Source organism: Xiphias gladius, chromosome 12, assembly GCF_016859285.1.
Source record: "Xiphias gladius isolate SHS-SW01 ecotype Sanya breed wild chromosome 12, ASM1685928v1, whole genome shotgun sequence".
NCBI classification, from domain to species: Eukaryota; Metazoa; Chordata; class Actinopteri; order Istiophoriformes; family Xiphiidae; genus Xiphias; species Xiphias gladius.
The window spans coordinates 2673427-2701245 of record NC_053411.1 but is presented as its reverse complement, the minus strand read 5'-3'; the positions used below and the strand labels follow the sequence as shown (position 1 = coordinate 2701245).

General features: G+C 40.3%; 1 protein-coding gene across 1 annotated transcript in view; it reads right to left on the bottom strand.

The window, feature by feature from the left end:
* Nucleotides 1-27819, bottom strand: part of ank2b (ankyrin 2b, neuronal) — a 91449-nt gene that overhangs the window by 18308 nt on the left and 45322 nt on the right. Inside the window, 17 exon segments of the mRNA XM_040140906.1 lie at nt 8259-8319; nt 8752-8986; nt 9137-9286; nt 9409-9540; nt 9695-9772; nt 10315-11301; nt 11304-14951; nt 17665-17686; nt 18004-18036; nt 18745-18867; nt 19019-19144; nt 19901-20129; nt 20218-20314; nt 20407-20611; nt 21718-21929; nt 22031-22185; nt 26111-26335. Coding sequence (XP_039996840.1) covers nt 8259-8319; nt 8752-8986; nt 9137-9286; nt 9409-9540; nt 9695-9772; nt 10315-11301; nt 11304-14951; nt 17665-17686; nt 18004-18036; nt 18745-18867; nt 19019-19144; nt 19901-20129; nt 20218-20314; nt 20407-20611; nt 21718-21929; nt 22031-22185; nt 26111-26335 — 6718 coding nt within the window.

Genomic DNA, 27819 nt, shown 5'->3' with positions numbered 1-27819 from the left:
TCTGTCCTCAAAAAGCCAGGGGATACACAAATCCTTTTCCAAATCCTCATTTGAATAGACTGACCCAGGTGATGTTGATCTATATATTGCTGTAAACATAGGAGGTTCAGTATGGGTGTAATGTGGTATTGGAGAGTCTGGTGACAATCGCTGGAATTCAGAGAAAGACAAGACTGATTGTGGACTATGGGGTCTCTCCTCGACTTCAAACAGCTGAGACATCAATGGAGCAAATTCTATATCTGATGCAACTGATTCAGGTGATGCTGACCCATAACTACTGACATCAACATATGGAGCTGGTAAAGCTGGTGTGAACTCAAGTATGGGAGAATCAGGTGAAAGTCTTCTGTATTGACTGACTGATGCTACAGACTCAGGAGATGAAGGCCGTTCTTCTAAAACCATTGGGAAAGATAATTCTATGTCCAAATCTGACAACACTGATTCAGGTGAAGAGGACCTCAAGTCAATGTGTGATATGGAGGACTCTTGCAGTGCCTGTGTAAATTCAGGAATGGGTGAGTCTGGCGAAAGAGGTCTAGCTTCATCTTTGGATGCATTTGAATCAGGAGATGGTGCTCTGTCCTCAAAAAGCCAGGGGATACACAAATCATTTTCCAAATCCTCATTTGAATAGACTGACCCAGGTGATGTTGATCTATATATTGCTGTAAACATAGGTGGTTCAGTATGGGTGTAATGCGGTATTGGAGAGTCTGGTGACAATCGCTGGAATTCAGAGAAAGACAAGACTGATTGTGGACTATGGGGTCTCTCCTCAACTTCAAACAGCTGAGACATCAATGGAGCGAATTCTATATCTGATGCAACTGATTCAGGTGATGCTGACCCATAACTACTGACATCAACATATGGAGCTGGCAAAGCTGGTGTGAACTCAAGTATGGGAGAATCAGGTGAAAGTCTTCTGTATTTATTGACTGATGCTTCAGACTCAGGAGATGAAGGCCGTTCTTCTAAAACCATTGGGAAAGATAATTCCATTTCCAAATCTGACAACAATGATTCAGGTGAGGAGGACCTCAAGTCAATGTGTGGTATGTAGGACTCTTGCAGTGCTTGTTTAAATTCAGGAATGGGTGAGTCTGGCGAAAGAGGTCTAACTTCATCTTTGGATACATTTGAATCAGGAGATGCTGCTCTGTCCTCAAAAAGCCAGGGGATACACAGATCATTTTCCAAATCCTCATTTGAATAGACTGACCCAGGTGATGTTGATCTATATATTGCTGTAAACATAGGTGGTTCAGTATGGGTGTAATGCGGTATTGGAGAGTCTGGTGACAATCGCTGGAATTCAGAGAAAGACAAGACTGATTGTGGACTATGGGGTCTCTCCTCGACTTCAAACAGCTGAGACATCAGTGGAGCAAATTCTATATCTGATGCAACTGATTCAGGTGATGCTGCCCTGTAACTACTGACATCAACATATGGAGCTGGTAAAGCTGTAGTGAACTCAAGTATGGGAGAATCAGGTGAAAGTCTTCTGTATTGACTGACTGATGCTACAGACTCAGGAGATGAAGGTCGGTCCTCAAATAATAACGAGAAAGGTAATTCCATTTCTACCTCAAAATCTGATGACACTGACTCCGGTGAAAAGGACCTATATTCCACGTATGAGATTAAGGACTCCTGAAGCACCAGTCTTAATCCTGGAATGGGGGAGTCTGGTGAAAGAGCTCTAAATTTATTTAAAGACCCAGTTGATTCAGGAGAGGATGATCTAAAATCTGAAATTAACATCAGTGATGTAGGTGAGAAAGGCCTATATTCTGATTCAGAATCAGGTGACAGAGGTCTCTTTCCCACTTTTGATTTTAATGACTCTGGAGAATCTGGCCTATCTTCTGTATCAGGTAGGGAATTAATCAAACGCGCATACTCAATATCTGATGTAGCTGATTCAGTGGATGCTGACCTAAACCCAAGAAACGATGGAAAACGTTCAACTACTTTTGCAATGAATTGAGGTACAGGTGAATCTGGTGACAGGGCCTGGTGTTCATCTCTTGACGCCACTGAATCAGGTGATTGAGGTCTATTCTCATCAGATGCTGGTGGAAATGACCCATCTTCGTACACTATATCTGTATAAAACGACTCAGGTGAAGTGGCTCTGTATTCAGCAGCTGAAACAGTTGGATGAAGTATAGCCTTCCTGAATTGAGGTATGGGTGAAAGTGGTCTCTTCTCAATTTCTGATGTGAATGAATCAGGAGAACCTTGTTTTTCATGAGTGCCAGACTCTGCAGGAATTAATTCTGATGAATCCTCAAGTCCTAAGGAACCTGATTCAGATGAGGACGATCTGTATCCACCAACTAAGGCAAGAGAGTTATGGAATTCTGGCCTAAAGCCAGGAGAAAGAGGTCTATGTTCGCTCAGCGATCCTACAGATGCAGGAGACAATATCCTTGACTCAGTATTAAAAACATCAATATCAAATTGCTCAAGTTCTGTATCTGACGCAGGTTCAGAAGATAGTGCCCTGTGATGTTCAGATTCAGAAAGTGAGACAGAAAATTGCTGTATGGGTGAATCTGGAGACAATAGTCTATATTTGTCCACTGAGTTCCCTGATTCCTGGGAATCTGACCTCAGAACACTCAGTGACTTCAGGGCCTCACGTGAGAGAGGTCTATATTCTGCCTCTGAGTCAGGTGACATAAGCCTACCTGTCTCCTCTGCATCTGAATCAAGGGGAACATATTCCTTACTGGACTCTGGAGAATCAGGGCTGAGTGTACTTGTAAATGTCAATTCCCCAGGTGATAAAGGCCTGTATTCTGACTCAGAATTAGGTGACACTGGTTTCTCTACCCCTTCAATTTTTGTTTGCGCTGCTTGTAGAATATTTGCATCAAATGAATCTGCAATGTCCATACTTAAACCATTCTCTGACTCTACACTCACACCTGAGTTCTCTGGAACATACTCAGTTCTAGTTCCGGCATACTCAAAAACGCCTGTTTTACTGCAAAATGTCTCTCCAACATAGTGAGGATCACATATTTTAGAAATGAGCTTCCAAAGTTCAGCATCATAAACAAGTCTATAGACTGGCACCTGGATTGCCTTTAGAGTTTGACTAAAACCTCCCAGTACTCTCTTTGTGGTCTCCAATTCTTGTGATTCCGGTGAGTCAGGTCTCTGCTTGGATATAACTATGTGTTCACTTGATTGTGCATATTGATCATCTGAAATAACTGACTCAGGAGATGATGATCTATGGGAAAAAGCAGAGACTGATTCAATAAACCCTGTTTTGAATTTGGGTATTGGCGAGTCACCTCTGTATTCATCTCCAGAAACTACTGAATCCTGTGATGATGGTCTCACTTCAGAGCACAGTTGTGATAGAGACATAGCCCCATATTCTAGATCTGAACAGACGTAAACCGGGGATGACGACCTTTCCAGTGTGTTCGATACAGCAAATTCTGGTAAAGCCTGGCAAAAGTAAGGAAAGGGTGACTCGGGGGAAAGTGGCCTGTTTACATCAACAAAATCTGGGGAAGACGGCCTGTTCTCAGAGAATAATAATGACAAATAGGCAGTCCCACATTCCAGATCTGAGGCTATTGATTCAAGTGATGAAGACCAATCCAATCTAGCATTAAGAACTGATTCTGGTAAAGACTGTCTAAAATCAGGAATAGGTGAGTCAGGTGATAGTGCTCTGTGTATGTTTATAGACGATACTGAATCAGGAGATGCTGGTCTGTCGTCAAAAAGAAATGCAATGTTTAAATCAGTCTCCAGTTCCAGATCTGACAATACTGACTCTGTTGACACTGATCTGTGATACACTTGAGAGGGGCCAGAGAAATAGTTTAAGTACTGAGGAATTGGGGAATCTGGTGTTAAAGCATGCTGACTATCTAAAGATCTCCTCGAGTGGGAAGAATCTGGTCTGAATGATTCCAGCACCCTCAGTGGTTCTGGTGACAGAAGTCTATATTCTGCTTCAGAATCGGGTGAAAGTGGTCTTCGGTAATTTTCTGATTGCAAAGCAGAAGTTTCATCTCCAGCTGCTTCATTTGAATTTGCTTGGTAAGACTTTGTTATTGTTTCAGAAAACTGAAACACTCCTTTTTTACTCATTGAGGTTTGTCCTACATACTGTGGGTCATGGATCTGAGAGATAAGCTTCCAAAGTTCTGCATCATATGATAAACTGTAGACTGGCACTGAATATTCTGTTAAAGATAAAGGTACATGATGTTTAGGTATGGAAACTGAAGACTCTCCAGGTGTTTCGTGATCTTTAGGGACATTTGTAGTAAATGCCAATGACAATGGTAGATCATCAGATGCAGTCCCCGGCGACAAAGTTTGATCACATGCTTGTTTCGCTTTATGTGTTTTCATTATAAATTCAGATGATTCATTTTGATATTTTGTAATATTCTGCAGAGGTTCATAATCAGTTTTGACTGAGCTCTTAAATTTTTTCTTTCTAGCAGATTTTGTGTTTTCAGTGACTGGATTGTGCAATTCTTCCTTTGATTTTCCTTCTTCAAACAACTCATGAGATAATTCTTCTGTAATTACATCAGTTGACAAGACCTCAGCTCCTGCTGGTGATGTGACAGTGTCAGACTGACTACCACCAGGCACTACTGATTGTATCTTGGGAGCTTCGGTTTCACTGCACTTTTCTTCTACAGATTTTGACAGAATACAGATTGAGCTTTTTTCTTCAGTTTTTAGCTTCTCTAGATCAAAAATAACATTTGGTTTTGCTTCAAACTGCTTGTCAGTACATGTCTCTTCTAAAACAATTGTAGCTTGTTTTGTTTGAAGTGCCATGTCTTCCTCAGCAGGTACGTCAGTTACAGGGTTTGTTAATGGCCCATAATCACTTATGGATCCACTATAACCAGGAGATAATGGCCTTTTCTCAAAATATGAAAACAATGGTACAGCCTCATATTCTGTATCTGACGACACAGATTCTGGTGATGATGAGTGAAAATTTATAGTAACAGTATGATGCACAAATGGCATATATTGTGGAATTGGGGAATCTGGGTACAGACACTCATTTAAAGTTTCTGATTCAGGGGAGGATGCTCTCATGTGTAACATTGCTGACTGTGGAGAAATTGGTCTGTAGTCAGACATTGGCTCTGAAGAAATTGGTCTTTCCTCAATATCAGACAAAGATATTATAACCCAGCCATCATCATACTCGGATTCTAATTCCAATGATGTTGGTGATTTGCTCTCTGAATCAAATATTAATGGTTCAGGTGATTTTGGTCTGTGATCAGCAGATATGGAATCACACAGTATCTGTGCAGATTCAGATGATTCAGGGAGATGCTTCCAAAAGTTCTGCATCATATGCTGTAGACTGGCACTGAATATTCTGTTAAAGATAAAGGTACATGATGTTTAGGTATGGAAACTGAAGACTCTCCAGGTGTTTCGTGATCTTTAGGGACATTTGTAGTAAATGCCAATGACAATGGTAGATCATCAGATGCAGTCCCCGGCGACAAAGTTTGATCACATGCTTGTTTCGCTTTATGTGTTTTCATTATAAATTCAGATGATTCATTTTGATATTTTGTAATATTCTGCAGAGGTTCATAATCAGTTTTGACTGAGCTCTTAAATTTTTTCTTTCTAGCAGATTTTGTGTTTTCAGTGACTGGATTGTGCAATTCTTCCTTTGATTTTCCTTCTTCAAACAACTCATGAGATAATTCTTCTGTAATTACATCAGTTGACAAGACCTCAGCTCCTGCTGGTGATGTGACAGTGTCAGACTGACTACCACCAGGCACTACTGATTGTATCTTGGGAGCTTCGGTTTCACTGCACTTTTCTTCTACAGATTTTGACAGAATACAGATTGAGCTTTTTTCTTCAGTTTTTAGCTTCTCTAGATCAAAAATTACATTTGGTTTTGCTTCAAACTGCTTGTCAGTACATGTCTCTTCTAAAACAATTGTAGCTTGTTTTGTTTGAAGTGCCATGTCTTCCTCAGGGGGTACGTCAGTTACAGGGTTTGTTAATGGCCCATAATCACTTATGGATCCACTATAACCAGGAGATAATGGCCTTTTCTCAAAATATGAAAACAATGGTACAGCCTCATATTCTGTATCTGACGACACAGATTCTGGTGATGATGAGTGAAAATTTATAGTAACAGTATGATGCACAAATGGCATATATTGTGGAATTGGGGAATCTGGGTACAGACACTCATTTAAAGTTTCTGATTCAGGGGAGGATACTTTATGGCCAATGACGGGTAAAACAGATTCAGATTCATCTCCAGATCCAACTGAAGCAGGTGATGAAGCTCTACTATCATGGTTAAGTGATTCTGAAGACATGAAGCCATATTCTACATCTGAGCATACTGATTCAGGTGAAGTGGATCTCACCCCTATCATTACAATAGCTGAGTCAGGCCAACTGTAACTGAATTCAGGTATAGGTGAATCAGGTGACAATGCTTTATATTCATTTACAGATGCGATAGATTCTGGGGATGAGGGCCTGTCTTCCAAAGGCGTTGATAACAAAAGTTCAGTTTCAAAGTCCATATCTAATGACACTGACTCAGGTGAGGATGATCTACATTCACAAGTCATAAAAGACTCAGCTTGTCTAAATTCTGGGATAGGCAAGTCTGGTGGAAGCAGACAAGGTGCAGTGATGGACCCTATGGATTCAGGAGATGATGATCTCATCTCATTGAAATCAGGGGACAGAGTCACGTGGTCAGAAGATGTAAAAAGCCACTGCTCAGTTTCTGAAATGATAGACTCAGGTAATGATGTTCTGTCCACTATGTCAAAAGTTAATGACTGAGGTGAGATGGATCTCTCACTGCTATAATCACTGCCTACTGATACTGGCCTTCCAAATGGTCTTTTGTTTGAAACCATCGGTGTTAATGGCCTTTCCTCTGCTTCTGATGTTAAGACCATAGAAGTGCCTTGTGGCACACTCAGTAATGGTTGCCCCTGATCAGATGCCACAGCATCACTGGTTTCCCATGGAAAAACAGGGGGTGGTAGGGGAGACAAGGGCCTATATTGAGGTATTGGAGAATCAGGTGTAAGAAAATTCAGCTCATTTACTGACGATGCTGATTCAGGTGACAACGCCCTACTCTCTGTTCGTAATATTGCTGTATCAGTCGCACATTCAGGTGAAGATGATCTATGATGAACTAAGCTATGAAGTTCACAAGTGGTTTCAGATGTGGATTCTGGTAAACAGGACATATATTTGGATGCTTCAATTTCAGGTGTAAACTCTACAGAGAACACAGCCTCATTTTCAGGTGCATTGTGCATTGACAGTGTTTTCTCAGCTGAGCTCATGCAATTTGCTTTTTGAAATATTAAACCTGGAATAGTATGACTGACATCAAAAGAACCTGCTATTTCCTGAGTCGATGCGTCCTGTGTTTGATTTCTGATATCAAGGCCATCTGAAATTGTCGCCTGGTAAACATCAATCTCAAGCTCAGAGTTTGAAACATCTTCATTAATCTTTATGTGTCTGGCAGCTCCCTCAACTTCATCTTTTCTGACTCCAGCTTGATTTGCGTCTTCAGAGGATGATTTCAAAGGCATTACAGACAACTTCTCATTATCTGAATCTATCAGCTCAACATCATATCCATACAGGACTTTATACAGTCGACGTGAAACTTCATCCATGTGTCTTGAAGCCATTTGTTTGGTCTGCGTGGATTCTGTCGTTGCAGTAACAGAAACAGAAGGAGGCCCAGAGGTAGGCTTAGTAGACTGAAGCGTTTGTTCACTTGTTGATCCTTGTGTACAGCATACCTTTTCAGAAACCTCATCAGTTTCTGTAAGCTCTATAGACAGTTTCCTGAAGTCTTGTTCAGCTTGATCACACTCAATCAAGCTATCTCCAAAATCGGTCATAGACAATGGTCGACTCTCACATACACCTGTTCGAGAGCTATTGGATGACTCTCGCCAAGGCAATGGTGACAAATAATGAACATCGTATTCAGAATGGGTAGTTTGTAGACACTCTAAGCTCCATTCCTCTCCCCCCTCTGCCCCCTCATATCCAGCAGACTCATCATCACATGGTTCACCAGGGGGGTAAGGAGGTAGGGTAATCTGGGCACCTAACTTGGGTCCCCCTTTGTACACAGGGTCTATCACATGGGATCGGAGGTCGTAGGGAGAGGTGCGGTACAATGTGAAGAAAGGACTTACTTGTTTAAAACCGCCTGTGTGTACCGAGTCTGTCAATTCCTCATATACTCTTTGTGATGAGCTGCAAAAAAAGAACATTTCAATATTCAGTCACTTAAGGGTGTTATGATTGATTAAAAAAGGAATAGAAGCTGAGTATTATTTCATAATGTAAAAAACTGAATATATTCAACAAAACACTAATTTAAGCTACTTAAACTTAAGCAGCAACGAAAAGCATAATGTAAATTACAGAGCAGGTATTAAAGTGCATCTAAAATCTTAAAAAAGACACCCTTCCTTGATGTCAGAAATCTGTGTCAAACTGCTATTTAGCTATTTAGCTATCTAGCCTGCAAATTAAAGTTAGCAGTGCACTTTTTCTCAGGTGGATGTTTTTTAGCTCATTCAGCAAGCTGAGATGCAGCACAGGTACATGCTTCTAGATAAAACGAAACAGCAAGAAAGCTAATGTGGGTGTGGTCACATGAATTAAACCTTCTGGATAACTTACTATGTTGTCTCCAACTCTTTTTGCAGTTTCTCTTTCTGGGCATTTCTAAGAAGGCCTGTTGCTCTGGAGTCTGTCTCTGGTCGTCCTGTCATCTCGTGAAGTGATGACAAACTAGAGGACAGGTCCTCTGCTGACACCATGGGTACCTCTTGTCCTGAGCCTGGACTCCTACGTGCAGGCTCTGTGCGCCTGCCTGGCCTGGGGCTGTCAAAATCTTCATGAAGGGCAGAGAAACCTGACAAAGGACACAGTGCAGATATTTAGTACATGAAGAGTTAGTATATATGGCTGAATTGTATAGGAAAACAATCAATTAGAACATTACACATAGACAAAACAACCACCAAATCATCACTTTGCTTCAAGTTAGCACTGGCGTGTGCACCTTCACTATGGTCCAGTGCTATGGTCTGCTCAATTTCTGCATAGGTATGTGATGATGTCTCCTCCTGAGTGGACTTGATTATCTTGGTTTCAATGAGGTGAACAATGTCCATTCGGTTGATCTTTGTCAGTCTTTTGATCAGTGTCGTTTCTGTTGAAACAGAAAACAGACTTCAAAGTTCCACTTTAAATTTGAATAAGACCTTCTACTTTGTACTTGTTTCAAAAGCAATAATTCTGAGAAATACTATATGTACCCTTTTTATTACTAACCTGTTGCATTTTTTCCCTCCCTCTCTGCCCAGAGTTTCAAGAGGGCATGGCTCTGGTCTTGCAGTGAGTTGGGGTTTTCAATCCTTAACAGGTTGATCCTCTCCTCACTGAAGTCCAGTTCTTGTGCCAACTCTGTGGAGAAAATAATATATAATAATGATTATGATGATCTAAGTATAAATATCAAATATCTGAAATGATGTTTCTTGAGAGCCTGCCAAACATTAAATGATAATGTATATTTTGAACTTGATAGCTTGATCACTGCTACTAAGGTGTGACTCACCTGTCCAGCTGAAGCCCAAGTGGTCAGCTATAATGGCCAACCGTTGCTCTTTTCTCTCTGCTTCATCCTGTGGGTCTACTGCAAATACCACCAGACAGCCATAAGCGGTCAGAGCCGCAAGGTATACCAAATGAAGTCACATTCACAAACGATATCTGAAAAAATCTTCACTGGCTTTCTTTTTTTGTACTACTGACTGTTTGGTTAATCCTAAAATAAAGGAATTGCAACCTAGGACAAATAAATAATATGCCTGTAAAGAATAGTTGTGATAGATCTTGTAGTGACACTATGATTAAACATGTTTCAATCATTAGAAAATTATTGACTATACATGTGGTTGTTTAGATAATTATTTACACTTTAATCTTTAAGGGTTTTAGTTGCTAAATTGTTTTTACAAATTCCATACAGCCTTTAAGTCAATCTTGAGATTTTCTGTACACATAGAAGGAAAGAGACGTCATTACAAACACATACACAGCTCAAGCGACACAGGCACATAGATTCTCCAACTACAATGGGACTTAATTACAAGAGACAGAGAGGCAGCACCTTTAGAGCTAGTGTACTAATGAGGCAGAAGAGATAGAGAATAGCCCCTTAAACTGGGGGGATACCTTGACTTTGGACTTTATCGTCTGGGATTCGCTGCATCTGTGTCTCAACAGGGTCGTCCCACAGTGGTCTAATGGGAAAGATGTCTCCTGAGGGAGGGAACTGCATCTCAGGGAAAGTTTCTCTTTCTATGATTGCTGGGTCAATGAGACTGCTCTCATCATCTGAGTTGGCGGCTGCAGCCTCTTGTTCTTTCTCTGTCTCTGCCTGTGCCAACCTTGCCACAAGTTTTGCTGCTTCATCGCTTATCTCTTCAAAGAACTCAATGGACTTTTTGCGTGGCTGACTTTTCTCTTTAGTGGGTGCTGGTGAATGAGATGACTGACCACTTTTGCCCCGGACTGGCAATCTGGATTGGAAGCCTTTAGATTTTGCTGACTCAGCACTCAAGGGACGACCCTGTTCTTTTTTAGCAGATGGCCTGGTAGACTCCCCCTCACAGAAACTCTTGGCTTTTGAAGATGGTGTCTTGGTTTTGAGATCCACAGAGGGACCCGCATCTGTCTCAGATTTTCTCCTTGTATCCTTTTTTACAGGGACTTTAAGCTTTTTGTCTTGGGTAGTTTCAACACGTTTGACAGTAGAATCAGGCTTGACACTGCTAGCCTTGATGGGAATTCTAGATTTAGATTCAGAAGTGAAGGACGCCTGTTTTTTAAGAGTGGTTGAAGAAGAAGTTGCATGAGATGGAGAAATAATTGTGGATTTACCCCAACCTTGAGGAGCTGACTTAGCTTCTGTTTTGACTGGAGTCTTTTTAATGCTACTGGAAGCACTTTGTTTAGACTTGCCTGTTGTTTTGGGGGCTTCTATCACTGACTGTGGTTCCTCTGGAGAGGAATCAGAGGACTCTTGGCCCTGCTCAGAATAAACAGATCTAGTGACTGTAGTTTCTGCTGTCTGTACATTTGTTATCATTTGGTCAGGGAAACTTGTGTCTAAATCTAAGGATCCTTCATTTACATTTTTGTCTGTTTTAGTCTCTAGACCTCAGGGGATGTCTGATCCTTTTTTGAAGTTTTGGCTGAAGCTGAAATCCCCATTTTAGGGATTTTAGATTTGGAGGCATCAGCCTTGGAGGCTGGCGGATCACTTTCAGGTGGGGACTGAAGCTGAGAATCAGTTGTTTCTTTTGATTGCTCATCTTCATCAGTCTGAACCTCTAGTGTCAGATTGAGACCAACTTCAGGTTCTGCTGCTGATCTCCTACCTTCTTGCCTGGCCTCTTTTAAGAGAGGCTCTTCTAAAGGCTGTTCACCTATCTGGAAAAAGGCAAAGCCACCCCCCTCTTCCTCATAGCTCCTCTTAGTCATGTCAATAGCACCACTTCGGGTCATCTCAAAGAGCTTCCCTTCTTGGAAAAGAAAAGGGTTGGGCTCACTGGTAGGAGTGCTCTCTTCTGTTGGTGTTCTACCAGGTGTTGAGTCTGGAGTTGCTTGCAGAGACTGACGGTCCACCACCAGATTCAGTATCTTCTGTTCCTCCTCTTTGACACGAGCTTCAAAGGTGGCATCATCTTCCCGCAAGGCAGACCATGAGTCAGTGTCTACCTTTGCAGTGACACCTTTTGACTCAGTTCTGGGAGGTTCCAGTGCTTCATCATCCTCTTCTGTGTCATCATAGATACAGACCTCTGGTTTGAACATTTCCTTTGTTTGATTTGTGGCAACAGTTGCACCAAGTCCAGCTTCTGGTGCTGCTGAATGCCCCTTGTGATCTCCTTTCACTTCATCTGTTACATTGCTACCTGGTTTTAGCGTACCAGTCTGTAGCCTGCTAAAACCTAACTCTTGACAATCCTTATCATCTCCTTTGTTTTCCCTTGACTTCCTTAAGCACTCCTCCTTTTGCTCATCAGTCCTGTTTTCGGTGTTTGATGTTACAGCAGCCTTTTTGGCATTACTGTCTTTATCAGCTTTTACAGATGGTGGGATTCTTTGTTCCTGTGCAGTTTCCAGTTTGGATTTTGACTGATACTGGTCTGAGACAGAGTGAGGTCCCTCTGAAGTAACACTGGCTGTTGTTGTGTTCTTGAGCTCTTTGCTGTGGGATCCGTCATGCAAACCTGCTGAAAAAGGAAAGGGAGGTTTTACTTTAATATGGGGATCAACAAAAAGCGCTAACTTTGATTCTTCTGTGAGCCCACATTCACTTTGCGAAAGCTTCTCACTTGTGGGCTCTAATGTTTCATAGCTGTCATCCCCTACTTTGGCATCTGCTGAGGGAAACAACTCTTTTCTAGGGCTCTTTTTACTCTTCGCTTCTTGTTCCATTTCATCAAATGTTTTTATTTTGGCTGCCATCTTAAACATTTCCTCCTCTGGAGTGATTTTTCTCTTAGCTTCATAGCTGTCTGATGTATCCTCTTCTTCTGGGTCTTCAGGGATGACAGCCGGTTTGGATGGAACAGAGAGGAATGTATGGTCAGGGGGTTTGGGGTTTACCTCATAACTTACCTCTTCAGAACTAGGAGTATCAGGGGAGAGAGGACTCTTACCAGAACTTGTCATCTGAGATGTCTGCTCATAACTGTCATCATCAGCACTAGCCTCATGGTCTCGAAGCAGCCTACCACGCAAAGCATCGTGAGGGAGTTCTGTAGCTTTGGAGGGCTCTGGATGGGTAGAGGATTTACTAGGTGGACCTCGTGTTGATGGGAAGGAAGGATGGCTTTTTTGCTCTACAGGGCTGCTCTCTAAGGAGTCATGGGGGGGTGATTCCTTGGTTGGGCTAGGTTCAATGGAGTCTGGGGACTTATGGGAGGAATTTTCTTCCATGAGAGGACTACCCTCTAGAGAGTCTCTGTGGCTTATTGTCAAAGAGTCATCAGCTAATGGACTGAGAGCATCTGAGTCTTGTTTTAAAGGCAGCTCTAAGCTTTCATGACGTTGAGAAGAAGATTTAGAGGCTGGAGAACCAACTAAAGACAATGCTAGCTGGCGATCAGGGCTCTCATCATCGCTAAGAAAAGTTTCTACAGTCTCTGAAATTCTGTTTGTAAGCTTTTGAGGTTTAGATGGCTTAGACTCACTCCTCCTAACAGATATGGACTCACTTGTAGTGTGGTCATCTGCAGCCTCGCTGGAAGAGACAGGGAGGGTCAATTCTGTAGATAGTTGGTCACCAGTGGCCCCTACACCAGAGTCTCCAGACTTCTCTGTGTCTTTCCTTTCTTTTTTGACTGTTGTGGTAGGTGGTGCTGCAGTTGTAGGGGTCTGCTGTCCAGTTTTGGGAGACAGACACAGACTTTCAGGACTTGTGCCTGGAGTGGCTAAACCCTCATGTTTGTAGCTGTCCTCAGAACTCAGATGAGGGGTTGCATCTCCAGAACTAGCACTTAGTGCGTCTGCCACACCCTCATGTTTTAAGCTGTCAGAGCTGTCATCAAGGCCACCATTTTCAAAGTCTACGGTTTCAGTCAGCTCTGAATGGGCAGCAGCAACTGACTTGGTTTCTTTCTCTCTCTCATGCAGAGTGGTCCCTTTTTTGCGAGGCTTGGAATCCAACGATACTTCTCGCTCTTGAGAAACACGTGAGGTTATTGCTTTGGTCATGGATTTTGACTGGATGGTTTCTGATTTTGTGGTTTTGTCTGGACTTAATGTAGTGGATGTTTTGAGCTCAAACAGCCCAGACTTTCTCTTTGAGGGGTCCTGCCCCGTTTGGAATGCTTGCATCAGTTCTTTAACTGACATGGTCTCCTCAAGTTTTTCAGATTCAGTTTTAGGGGATTTAGGGAGGGGGTGTTTTGATTTAGGGCTTTCTTTGGCTTTTGGAGAGGGTTTGCTGATAACAGGCAATTGTGAAGGCTTGCTTCCAGTGACCTTTTTGCTCTTTTGCTCTGCCTCTACTTTCTGTTGTAAAGCTTTGACTTTGTCCTTTATTGACCCAATGGGAGTTTCTTCAACCACTGGAGATACAGGCGATGCTGGGGCAGGGGCTGTAGGCACACTTAGAAGAGCACCTGCCTCTGTTGATTCATCTGCCTGCCCCTGGTCTTTCCCCTTCCTTCTGACTGGCTTTTTAACATCACCAGCAGTGGTTTTGTCATGCACTTTGGTTGGAGTGGTTGGTTTCGCACTTTTGCGTAGCACAACGTCCGTAAATCTTTCTTGGATGCCTGACTCTTTTTTAGCTTTTGCTTTGGAGGTTACTGGTGCATCCAGGAGGTATTCTTTAAGGTCACCACTGTCCTTTATGGCTTTAGGTCTGGGAGCCCCTCTGTTAGCTCTACTTTCACGTAAGACAGGCTCTTGAATTTCTAAAGCTGCCATCTTTTTGGCCTCTTCTATCTCACTGTCTGAGAGGAGAACCCAGTCCTCTGACATTCTAGCTGCTTTTGCTGCCTCCTCTGCCACCTCACCCTCATATGTTCCACTCCTCAGTATCTCACTGACTTTCTCTAGGTCCTCTTTGACTTTCTCTAAGTCCTTCTCCATTATTTCTAATGGTTCTCCAGAAATGTCCTCAGTCCCTTTCTCTAGCCCACACCCTCCTAAGGAAGGGGATTTCTCTGTGGAGTCTGCAGTCAAGATGGCAGTCATTTTGATCAAATCTTGTTTCATCTCTGACACGTCGGATAGGAGGTCTGGTTCTCGAATCAGCTCTGATTTCAGGACTGATGTCTCCGTCTCTTCATCTTCCATATGGAAGAAGAAAAAGTAAGGAGTAAAGAAAATCAAAAATTCAAATGAAAGAAGACAGACATCGGAGAATATGGTCAGGACAAGATTGGAGCACACTGCAGGGATCATAGGAAAACAAATTCACAATGGATTCTACATAAGGGTATCAGAGGAATTGGACTTATACTTTCATATTACTCTGGGGAACTGTGGTAAAGCAAACGCTAAATAATACCGATGGGAAAGGATATGAGCAGGAAATAACTTGCTTATACACTCAGCACACCCACACTCACAAGACAAAACTATGAAACAAAACTAACATACATAAAAAAACTATACAAACTAACAGTGAAACCAGTTGACCAAGAAACCAACACGTACAATGGAAAAAGGGACAACAAAAGAAACAAAGAAACAACATCAAAACATCTCAAGATTGCTCAGATGTAGGATAAATGTCAGTGTGATGAGAGGCGAAAAGGACTTGAAAACAACTCAGAATGCTAGTTCTCTATCAAAGAAAGCCAGTGATAACTTATACAATATATGATGATTTGCCATGCATTTCATACTAGTACAAAGCCAATTTTTTACTTTCAAAGAATCTAAAGAGGAAGGAGGATCTCAGGAATACTAAAAAGAGACATCTTACAGGGAGGGACATTATTTTAATTAATTTTTTTATTTGCCCTCCAGTCTGCCTTTTGCCTAACTAAACATTTGAAATAAAACTGAAATGAAAAAACTGAAATAACACAAAAAACAGTGCACAAAACCATAAGCAAATGGTGTTTTGAGGGGACATCAACAAAAGAACAAATGAACTCTCATTTACAAACCATTACATATTATAATACAGACACACAAACACACGCACACACATGTATGTAAGTCAAGTTATTTCCATGCAAAGCAAAGGGAAGTGCTGATGGAAAGGTCCTGGTGAGGAGTGAATGGAGTCAGTGAAAAGTTTAGTGCACTGATTAAATCCGCAATTAAAGGATAAGAGGTGCTCAAGAGCTGCTTGTTAATATGTCCCCATTCAATAATGTGGTGAGTTCTTAATCCATTTACACAACTATTGCTACTATGTTCAGTATCTGTATCATATACATTAAACATAGATATATATATATTAATTTTTCCTTTGAGACCACTTACATGGAATTTTAATCAATAACATATAATTCATGTATGTACAGTATGTCTCACGTATAAGATTTATTTTTTATAATGAGATTAATTTAAATGCTCAAGTGTATTGTATTTGCCGGTCTCTATTTGTGTAATTTTCACATTGCTACATGAACAAGGCAAGGAGGTTAGAAGGATTTAGAGTGGGTGAGGAGGTTAACTACTTTTGCTTTACCATTATACTAGAGGACTACAGCTGGAGGAACTAATATTCTGGCCTCTAATTTCCTGAACTGGGTGCTAGCACAATCACTAACACCCTGTTTCAGAAACTGAGCGCAAGTGCACATGGGCGTGAGCAACTAATTTTTGAAATTTAGGCAACCAGAAGTGCAAGAACAACCCTGGCACAGCATGGCACAAAACTGAGGAAGAGGGAGGTAGTACCAGCAGGTGGAGTACAGGTGTGCTTCAGTGATGACGTATCACATCAGCTCCTCTCATCTCCTTTAAAGGTTGCTCTCATTCCCTTCTTCCTTCTACCTGTATATGATGGCTACTGTTATTTAACTAACTGCATGGGACTGGAACTCATACATCCCACAAGAAGTTGTGAAACACATTATTGGTAGTAGTGTTTCATTGAACTAACTCATACTGAGTCTGCCTTAATGCCATTAAAAGTTTTATTTTGATAAATATGTAAAATAAGCAGGGAATTATGCAGAAATCAAAATATGTGAAAGGAGGTATTTTTTGAAAGAGGTCTGATTGTACGCTAAACTACAAAAATGTTTTTGTTCTGTCTCTGGTGGTCTGAGTAGGTAAAAATGCTAGAATGTTTATGCCAGAACAAGAAGCCAAATTTATTGCGCTACAGGAGTTGTATAAACGCCCAGTGGTCCTGTGGGATGTGAGATAAACACCCAGTGTTTATACAGCACAACTGCATCCCTCATTACACCTCAACATAAGTGGTTTCCTTTGGAGCCACTAAAGCGCAATTGAAACATTAAAAAGGCATTGTGACACATGCTAGCACTACTACTGTCTTTTAGGCCAGCACAAAATTAGAGGCCAATGTCACATAAACATCAGCACAGTGTGAATGACTTTAATTTTATGTACATACGTAGATGGCAGTGTTTAACTCTTTCTCCATACGTCCAATCTCAAATTGTTAAGGGGAAAGAGTTAAAGTGAAGAAATTGAGGCGGGTGTGAAATCAGAAAAAAAGGAAAGTAAAAAGTGAAGGTTAAGGCTCAGGAGAAACATAACATTGACATGGGGATGTACCTCTAAGGCCTTTTTGTTTGTGTGACAAGACAAAAATACATAAAGCTTAAAGGGCTTTGATAAGATGTACATGGTCTACAATTAAGCTAAGGGTGAAGCTGGGTTTGTCAGTGTATCAGTTTTGGGTATTCCTCTGCACACTATGTTCAATCACATTAGTCTTCACCCATCCACCCATTCAGTGTCAGTGCTATTGCTATATTAGTTTGATTAATAAAGACATTCAGTATATTTATAGAATAATAACTATTTTAGTACAAGTTATAGCAATAATTAAATAGTAAAAATTCTTACATTTCTCTAGCGTTCCGCTGGTCTGGAAAAAAATATAGAAAATGGATCAACGTTAGTCTTGTATCAACATTTGCATGTACTAAAATGTACCAAACTACTACGACTGTACAACTGCTACTTTAGGAAAAAGAACACACAGGACACATGTAACACAACAGCAGAAATGAGCTATGCCACTGACCACTCACAATCTAATCTACTAAAGTAAATTAAATATATCTAAAATCCGACTACTCTTGACCATGTCCTATATTTAGTCCTGGTGGTAAGACAGTGGACAGGATAGATCAGCAGAGCCAGTTAGTAGAAGAGGGACGGGGAAGCAGTGGCTGCTTTTACCTCTTCCTCATGCTCTTGGTCTGAATCGGATTCCTTTAGGGAGCAAGAAGCAACGAGAAGCAGAAAGATGTACAGATAGAAACAACAGCAACATTAAAGGGAGAAAAAAGACTGGACAATGTATGGTTACCATAGAAAAAAAGACAACAGGTCACTGTGATTTCAGGGAAAGCCAAAGTGGTCTTTAAATCTGCATTAGGCAAAGAGTTTGAATATAAAAATCTTAAAACCTTAATCTTGTTAACCTGAATCAGACTTTTTTTTTGTCTCTTGACCCTTTGGCAAATTTATTTACATTAAGCTTTTTTCCAATCTAATTATAGGCCATTAGCCTATAATGTTGCTTAGTACATCCTTGAAGTTGGTTCACTGTGGAGAAGGTAAATTTCACAGTGAAGAAGTAACCAATACCATAAAGCAATAATGTTGGCTGCTCATAGCATTAAAATAGTTAGCTACTTGGGATGTCAAACATTTATCAAGAATTTATACTTGGGGATACTGAATAAGAAAATAATTGGGGTTACTTTTTGGAACAATGTAATTATTGAGAAGCAGGAGATTAGTATGGATTACAGAGGTATAGGGAAAATAGGCTCAAGATTGCAGTATGGTGCATTTTACAAGCAACCAGAGCAATTAATTGTACTGGAACAGCTAGTTTTACTTACAAGAACAGACGAAATAGGCTACAGACAGGCTCCTCTGTTGTTAAATCAAACAACAGTGTAGTATCCTCACCTTGCAATATGATGGGAGGGTGATGTTGAGGTTGCATATGGCATTTTGGGTGAGTGACCTGTAGTTCCTGGGTTCTTTCATAAAGGACAGACGGCCACACGGCTCCTGAGTGTTGTCTCTGATCTGCAACAGCCAAGCAGTTCAGAATTTGTCTGTTGTTCATCAGAAAAATCTATGTTATATGCAACAAATAAATATGAAGAGTTATCTGCAGTTGCATAAAAGGCTTGTGCTTGTTCCTGTATAAAATAAACAAATAAGGAATGGTGCTCACTTTTATGAAGAGTGCTAGTCTGTTCTCCTTAAAGGCAAAGAAGCTGAAAAGATGATGCTGGCCACTTTTGGTGAGGGGAACAAGGTTTCCAAAGCAGTCTGCATAGATAGGTTTGCCTTCCAGGACCTGAGAAAAATAAAAGGCCGATAAGTACAGCAGATAAATAACAACATATAACCAACAAAAATACTCGGCTGTCATTCTGTTTTTGTTTAAACGCCAGTATTTCTCTTTTTCACCTACCTGCAATACTGCACCCGTCTATCAATAAACGTAGAACCATTGACCATAGCCTTTAAATTTCTCAATCTTAGCTTAGAATTTGATACAGTTGATCTGCCTTAATCAAACAAAACCTTTTCAGTGGTGGTCTGTGATCCCTCCATTACGGTGCCCCTGTAGGTACAACTTCCTTTGCCTAACACCCTGTTTTTGTAGAAATCAAGTGTTTGATGTCTCCAACTTTCTCGAGCTAACTGAAAACAAATCAAACATGTTTGTATTTCATTCTCCAAATTCCATCATCAGTCTTCAGATCAGTCTTGGCTCCTGAATGCAAATACCAACCTTGCATTTAGAAAAACGTTGATGTAATTTTTTTTTCACAAGAGTCGTCCAATCATGTTTCCTCCAACTGAGAAGCATCACAAGAATCTGTTTTTTTTCTCACGGTTCTCTTGAGAGGATAAGTCATGTTTTTAAACCACCGTATCTAGATTATTGTAATTCATTGTACTCAGGGTTAAACCCAAAAATAATCTCAAGCCTTTAGCTAGTACAGAATGCCAATGATAGGCTTTTAAAGTTAAATAAGCTACACCGAGACATCTCTGCAACAATCACTTTTACACTAAGTTGTTGCGTATTTAGTTCCTTTCTCACCTCTACGTCTCGGCTGCGGGCCACCTCAGTGAAGTTCTCCTGCTGCTCCAGTGTTTTATCGATCTTGTCATCAGTCATGCAGAAGCAGCGCAGGCGGGCCTCAATGGGGTCGTGGGTCTTGGCAAAGATGACGAACTTGGCCATGTAAGGGACACAGATGATCTCCCGGTACACCTGAGTGGAGAAGTTGACAGATTCCTGGACTTGCCGACAGTCTATGAGCCAGAACCTAGAAATTAGAAGGGGATAAGAAAGAACCAGTGAGATTAGGTGTTTGTTGGCTGCTACATCTGCTGCTACATTATTTTTTGTGTTACCTAGCAGACACGTTGGTGGTAAAGGAGACACAGTCATTAATAAATGTTAATGGAGTGGTTCCTGTTATATCCTCCCATTGGGCTGGTGTTGTTCCACCTGCACATGGACAAAAACACAAGATTGACATATGAGAATGTGAGCATGTGTCTTTGGTTGGTCTATTCACAGATTCATGTGTGTTATCTAACCAGTGATACTACAGAGGAGTCGTAAGGTGGGGGTGTCTCCTCCGAAACCGTTAAGGGCGGGGTCGGAGTTGCTCTTAGGGACAGGGATGGTCATGGTGATGGGTTTATGGAACTTCCTCCTGCGGGGCTCCAGGGTGACAATGGGGCTGAAGGTGGCCTTGTTCCCCATGATCTTCCTCACTACATCTATATTCACTGGCTGGGCCTGAAAGAATAGATAGCGTATACAATAACCTTACCTTATGTTACCATTACAGATGGTCATTTTCTGATCTAAGGTCATGCACTGAGAATGGTCTCCTGACTGAAATGTTGGCTGCAGTGAACCAGGGCTGTCAAAAAATTGTATACAAGCTATGAAATACAACAACCATCTACAACCATGTACTTCTTGCCCACACAGACCACATTCATACACAAGGTATCGGATTGCCTGAAAGTACATTCCTTTCAGCAGGAAACAGTATGGACCACCTCCAATTTGAGAAGTACTATTTTTTTGATTGGTCCAGCCCTACATCTCCTAAATAACATGACAGCGTTTCCATTCCTAGAAGAAGCACATCAAATATGGTAGGCTGGTATGTCTGCTGCCAAGAAACTTAACGCCCAATGTCGAATATCACTAACACACTGGTTCAAAGGTCAGCTAGATACTATGTTTCAGCCACAACAATAAATGTTACAGTTTATTAATTGGAAGATGTAATAGTGTCTTTGAAAGACTTTTTACCCGAAAAGCAATATCTTTCATCTATCTTTTTTATGCCATAGCATGCCAGCCATATAGATTTTGGAAGGTTGGTGGGTGGGTGAGTTGCTTGGTTGGTCCACAACGTGGACATCTCAACAACAACTATCGGAGGGACTGCCATGAAATTTAAAACAGATATTCATGATCCTAAGAGGATGAATCCTGATGACTTTGATCATCCCCTGACTACCCCCTGACTTGAAGTTGACATTTTTGGTCAAGAATAAAATGTCTCAACAACTATTGGATTAACTGCAATAAAATTCGGTTCAGACATTTTTGTTCACCCCAGAAGGAACTGTAATAATGGTGTTCCCGTGACTATTCATCTAGTATCATCATCACTTCAAACTTTTGCTGTGTATGCCCCCATAGGAAACCTACTTCTTAATGTTAGGATGATTTAACATCTAAATTCTTAATCTTGAGAATAACCTCAAAACTTTTTTGTAACAACTTTTCACAAGAATCTGTAATAGTATACTATTATAAGGTACTATAATCAGACAAATACAACAAAAGAGGTAAATGTATATATTGATTATTTTGTCGATCACCTGCAGTCCAACCCTAATCCTCTTGGTGAGGGCCCCCTCAGGAAAAACTGCCTGCACTTGGGGCACAACAGTGCTGCTCAGGATACCTCCCTCGGGACCAATCAGATTACTGTCCTGCTTGATGCGTGAAACCACTGCAAAGTATTGTGGAAAATCTCTGGTGATGATACGGCAAACGCGCTTCCTTTCCAGCTCCTCTGGTGTATCCAACTCTGGAGGAGGGAAGCAAAGGGCAGCTGTCAGGGACATTAATGTTAGGATGGTTTTTGTCCAACTCATGGTGCAGTCTACTGGTACACCATCAGAGACTGACCCTCATCCATGCCATTGAGTATCTGGTTGAGTTCCTCCTGGGTGTGTTCACAGTGATGCTCCTTCCAGCTTTCTCCCGTCTCACTCCTCAGTATCACCAGCTCTCTCTCTTTCCCCCGTAGGGCAGCGAAGTGGGGGATCTCCACAATCACAGGACTGGAGGGGTAGAGGGCAGGTAGTGGGAGCCAGTGAGTACAAAATATGACAGAAGATAACAGTGTGTGTATGAGTGCCTGGGGGAATTTGTGTCATTTACAGGGTTGTCATACTTGAATTTCGAAACATTTTCAAACTTGATTTAATTTACTTGGAATTGGATTTGGTCGAGACCATTATTCAGTGTTGACTTTAGATTTTCTTGTCTTTCCAAAGATGGTAAAAGATACATTTTTCTGTACATTTTTCATCTTTGTTTCTATTCCTGTCGGTAATACAATAGCTTAGGATTGTTATGTCTCTATGAAGTCTGGATGATAATACTCTCAACACTTGCAACATAGTCACATATGTGACATGGGTGACATAGGACATAAATGATAAAGGAGCCTGACACCCAGGAGTTCTCTCCTTTTCATCTTCTCGCCTTTTTGCGCATGTCATTTACACAGATAGCATTAGCTTCTCCCATGCCAGTAGCCTTGTAACCGACATTTTTGCATGAGTACAAACATATGCACTGTGTATTAGCTATTTTGCTAAAGTTGCTATTGTAGAAGCTTCCATTAAAATACCTTTGAACTTCATTAAAACTTGGATGGATGGACAATGACTCTGTAGGAAAAAACATAAGCTTCCTTGTTCATTTCAGTGATACCACTGCTTTAGACTAGTAATGGTGGTTCAACAGATGGCACAAGCTAAAAATGCAAAATTGTATTTCAGTGTCATGTCATCCAGCAACACACTGCTTTAGCCAATCAAATATGAGCAACTGCACAATTAAGATGGATTAACTAGGAGTGTTAACCTTGTGGTATTGTGTTAATTCTACTGTATACCTTCTCAACATTGAGGGAATTTTCCAGATTTGCACAGAGCTGCTTACCTTGATCACTCACCACATGTAAAAAAGTGGTTGTGAAAGACAAATTTTAAAAAGGTCACAAGCTACAAATAGAAGCAGTGCATGTAGACATATTTTTATATTTATTTTTTCCTCAAAACTTATGTTAGCAATTTCTCTGCCTGTATCTATCTGGAGGGGGTGAATTAGCCCACATTAGTAGAGTGTTTTTGTGGATTGTGTATATTTAATACTTAAGTTTTAAAGTGTAACTTTAATACTTACCTGATGTGCATAATCACAACAAACTAGCAACGACACATATCTATAAGAGGCATGCTACATTAAGTACGTTCAAACATGGGACAAACACAGCTGTTAAAGTAGAACTGCTGATCTTTTCTTGTGATATTTAGATGGTTCTATGGCCTAACAGTACATGATAATATTTTTTCTATTGTTGCCATTTTTTGCATTAAACACTATATTTTAAAATATGTTATTTTAAAGCTAGAACAGCTTTGTATTTTGTTGGCCCCAAATACCGACAGGAGAAATTTCAATATATAGAATTTACATGATATGGTTTTATCCTTAGACATAATTTTCTTTTTCCTTTGTCTCAAAAGGGAGAAAAAAATGTAAAGATTTTGACATGTTTAAGCTTTGTAATTGGCTTTTTTGTAATTGTAAACGTAATTTTCCAGCTAAAAGGAAATAATTGTGAGAAAACTATGAGCAAGACTCTTGCATTCCCAATTAGGGATTTACTAATAGTAACACCACGATTTTGGGAAATTAGCCTGTTGGTCAAGTTAACATTTAAATGACAGGATGAAAAAACAGAGCCAACCACTAAACCACACCATGCAGTTGAATTTCACGTAGTTTCTTAACTAGTAGCAGGCCACAAAACCATTAAATTTCACTCAAAAATGAAAAAACAAACCAAAAAAAAAAATAAAATACAAATTTATCAAGAAAACAGGAAGCATGAAAATGTAAACACAGAAATAGAAAAAGCTGAGCAGAAAAGAAAAGCAAAGTAATGTAACAGAATTGGGATGTCTAGAGGGTAATAAGTACCAGATGAACTGGTGTACAAGACAATAGCACAAGCATGACAACACAATAATGTATGGACACAGTAACATCAGATTCAAGGGTCTGAAAGGGGAAACACTGAGACGGCATCCATGAATTGTTTCATATGCAAAATCGTTGATTTTTTCCACCCTACCCCAGGAATTTTGTCCCTGGCGGGCCGAGCTGGAGGATTCTGCTAACCAAACTCTCTCCCTCATTAAGAGGTGGAGGGGCACTGGGGAGGTGAAGTTTACTGTGTGATCAACCAAGCGTCCATATGCAGCAGTGAGGAAGAAAGAGCACACACAATGTTTTGGTTGGGTGCAAAATAGAAACTTTGGGTACTAATCTGAAATACTTGAGTGAGATTATCACAATTTTTAGTTAATTAATTAAAGAAGAGGAAATTACAAAATATATGATAATATATGATAATAATATATGATAATAATCCAATAAATTTCAAAAATGTAGCTTGCTTTAAAATATTATTTCATCCTGCTTCTTTTCAAAGTTTCCAGAATTTTCATATCAAATATCCCATTCCCAAATCTATTTTTATTTCATGAGAGCCTTTTCCCCAATCCTGACCATTTCATTTCATAATACCCCGTTTCCTCACTCTATCAATCAAGACTATCAAGGGAGAGCCAGTTATGTGATTAGCTGGCTCCTTTCTCAGTCCATTATTGTGAAAAGAAGCAGGATGAAAAACATAATAATGAGCAAAGCTTTATAAATGTATTGGATGTTTCACAATTTCATGATTATAATATTTTTTTTCTTTTTTTTCCATTGAATTATTTATTTCAGAATGTCTAATTAATTAATTAATGAATAATTAATAAATAATTTAATAAATTAATTATAAATTAATTAATTAATTTTGAACACATTGGGTCTCTTTATATGTGGAAGTTTTTGACGCCAGAAAGGACATTTTTGCAGTTGCAAATATATGGTAGGCATGGTTTTACCACGCTCATGCCAAACAACAAAGAAAAAGTGACCATTTACATTCATAACAGGACCAATCATCTTAGGGAAAAGTGAGGCATGTTTTTTTTAACTGCAGACTTTATGGACTGTGGAGTTAAATCATCAGAGATATCATATATACATAATAACAACCTATAATATAATAATAAAAACCTCTGTTATATGAGTGATGGACAGATAATGGATAACTGGATGACAGGTAATTAAAGGCCAAAAGTGGAATCATTTATACATATATCCATTTATATATTTCATACCATACAATCTCCAACATTACCAGCAGAGGGCAGAATTTGGGGCAACATATCAAATCAATCATGGTGCAATATACTGGAAGTGGAGTTAATTTTCAAAAGGTTTCTGCATTACAGATTAGGGATAAGGGTAAAAAGAGTTAGACTGCAGCTTTTATGAAAGAAAATAGGCCATGCTGAAGAACAACGATTGAGAGATCCCTGGCGCTGGGAGAAAGCAAAGGCATGTACAGAAACAGTTTTAGTGAGGCAGAGGCAGGGGAAAATTAATCTGAGAGGAAATGGACAGCAAGTTGTAAGCTTCTTATTAAACAGGATACTAATTAATCAATAGCCTGAATGCAGAGGTAGTGGTAACTCTTTTTTCTGTCTTACCAACGATCTCTCTTACACTGAACGTGAATCTTTAACAAATATAAGCACTTTTAAAATGATGTTTTCCATTTAATTTCAAATGTTTTTGGCAAAAAACAACTATGTAAAAACAAGTACAAAGTGAAAGGGTGTAGGTACTAGTGCACCCATTTTTCAAATCTACCACTAACTAATACTGAAGTGATGCTACCTCTTCATGTAGTATCAATATATTTAAATGCTGTTGTCTGTATGTTTGATATTTTGGACTTTTCTGCTACCTCTCCATTTTCGGTCCTCTGCATTTCCTAACTTCCAAGGCGTTCATTCATTCCATCATCCATTGTGATGATGGAATGAATGAATGCCTTACCTGTAGCCTTACCCGAGGAACTGGGCTCCTGAGGGCCCCACCTCGATGAGCCTGCTGGCCAGGCCTTCGCCCTCAACCATCGGGGGCATGGTAGCCAGACGGTGCCTCTTCACCAGTCGGCACGTCACTCGTGTGGGTGCACTGCACTTCCTGGGTGGGATGATGATGCGCAGACCATTGTGCCGGCAACCACGCATGGCTCCGCCCCTGGCATCCACCATGAAGCTGACCAGGAAGCTGGGGTGGAACAGGAATTATTTCCACAAATTAAAGATAAATATTATTATGCCCATTAAGTGATGAGAATGTCGACACCAAAGCTACTAAAAATGCCCGAAGTGGTTACTAATCCAAAACTATATACACATATTGCTAATGTGAATGTTTTGTGTTGTTGAGTTGGAAGATTTACATGTTTTAAACTAGAAAGAACTAAAAGTTTGAGATTGAAAGTTAATTTTTGGTTCTGGAAAAAACATTTGACGAAACAATCTCCATCCAAGGTTTATTTTCTCGGCTGCTCTGCAGCTTTACACCACGTAACACGGTCTTCATCAGAAAACGGCAGTTGAGTGGAGATTGTTCTGTCAGCTGCTGTTTCTACGGTCCAAGAATGTACTGTAAAGTTCAACTGTTAAGCCAACAGAGATGAAAAAGTCCAAAAAATGCTCTGAAAAAGGAAATGTTTGATCATCTACAGTTCCATGACCACTGAGAAAATTTCATCTGCAAATGAAGATCATGTCACACAGTTGAAAACTCCAAAAAAGGCAGGTCAATGGACCTTCAGTGGAGGTTATGTTGTCAACTATAAAAGACTACTTTTTTAAAATCTCTGCACAGCAGATAAACCCGGCAACAGCAGCTATGTAGGTCGTAAATATCTTGGTGTCTGTTTTCTCAACACTGAATGAACAAGACAAGCAACAGCTCCATAAGTCTTATCAAACTGCATTACGTTTTTCCACTCCATAGCTTTTAACTCTTTGACTTCACTGCCCATGCAAAGTGGCAAATACTGTATGCACATGGATCACAGATCTGATGGGGGGGGGGGGGTATGGATGTGATGAGGTTACATTACAGTATGACTCCATAATACCAAATTTTAACGTGATCGTGCCTGTGTAGTGGCTTCAAAAAAACAAACAGAACAATGATTAAAACACATAAGAGTGAAAAAACAATTGTTATTGAATTCAGCAACACGACCAGTAAAACTGTTAGGAGACAAAGACTGGTGTCCTCCACTGCTGTGGTTTCTGTGGTTTTGTTCAGTATGGTAAGAAAATAAAACTGCCTTTTCTGATTGACAGAGAGGCAGGCAATACTCTGCTTAATGAGATCCAAGGCGATTGTCCTGTATTTTCTAAAATTATTGGTTAAATCTTGTTTAATGCCGAAGCATTCTTCAGAATAAAGTGGAACAATGGTAGGTATGTTAGTGGAAACGCAGACCTCATGAGACATTGTGTGAAATTAACATATATGTCCCCAACTTTCACCGCCTTTTGACATCTCATGTGTTATCATGAGCTGTGTTTTCCCCAGACATCTACAATTTAAGGTTACTTTTCCTTAACTTGCTATATCACATAAGATTATATATCATATTGTTGCCTGGTGAACCCAATTGAAAGCTATATAAGGCAGTGCTGGTTAAGGACAGTAACATACACAAACACCTCTCCACCAGGAGAGCACACTGTGAGGAGAGGAAG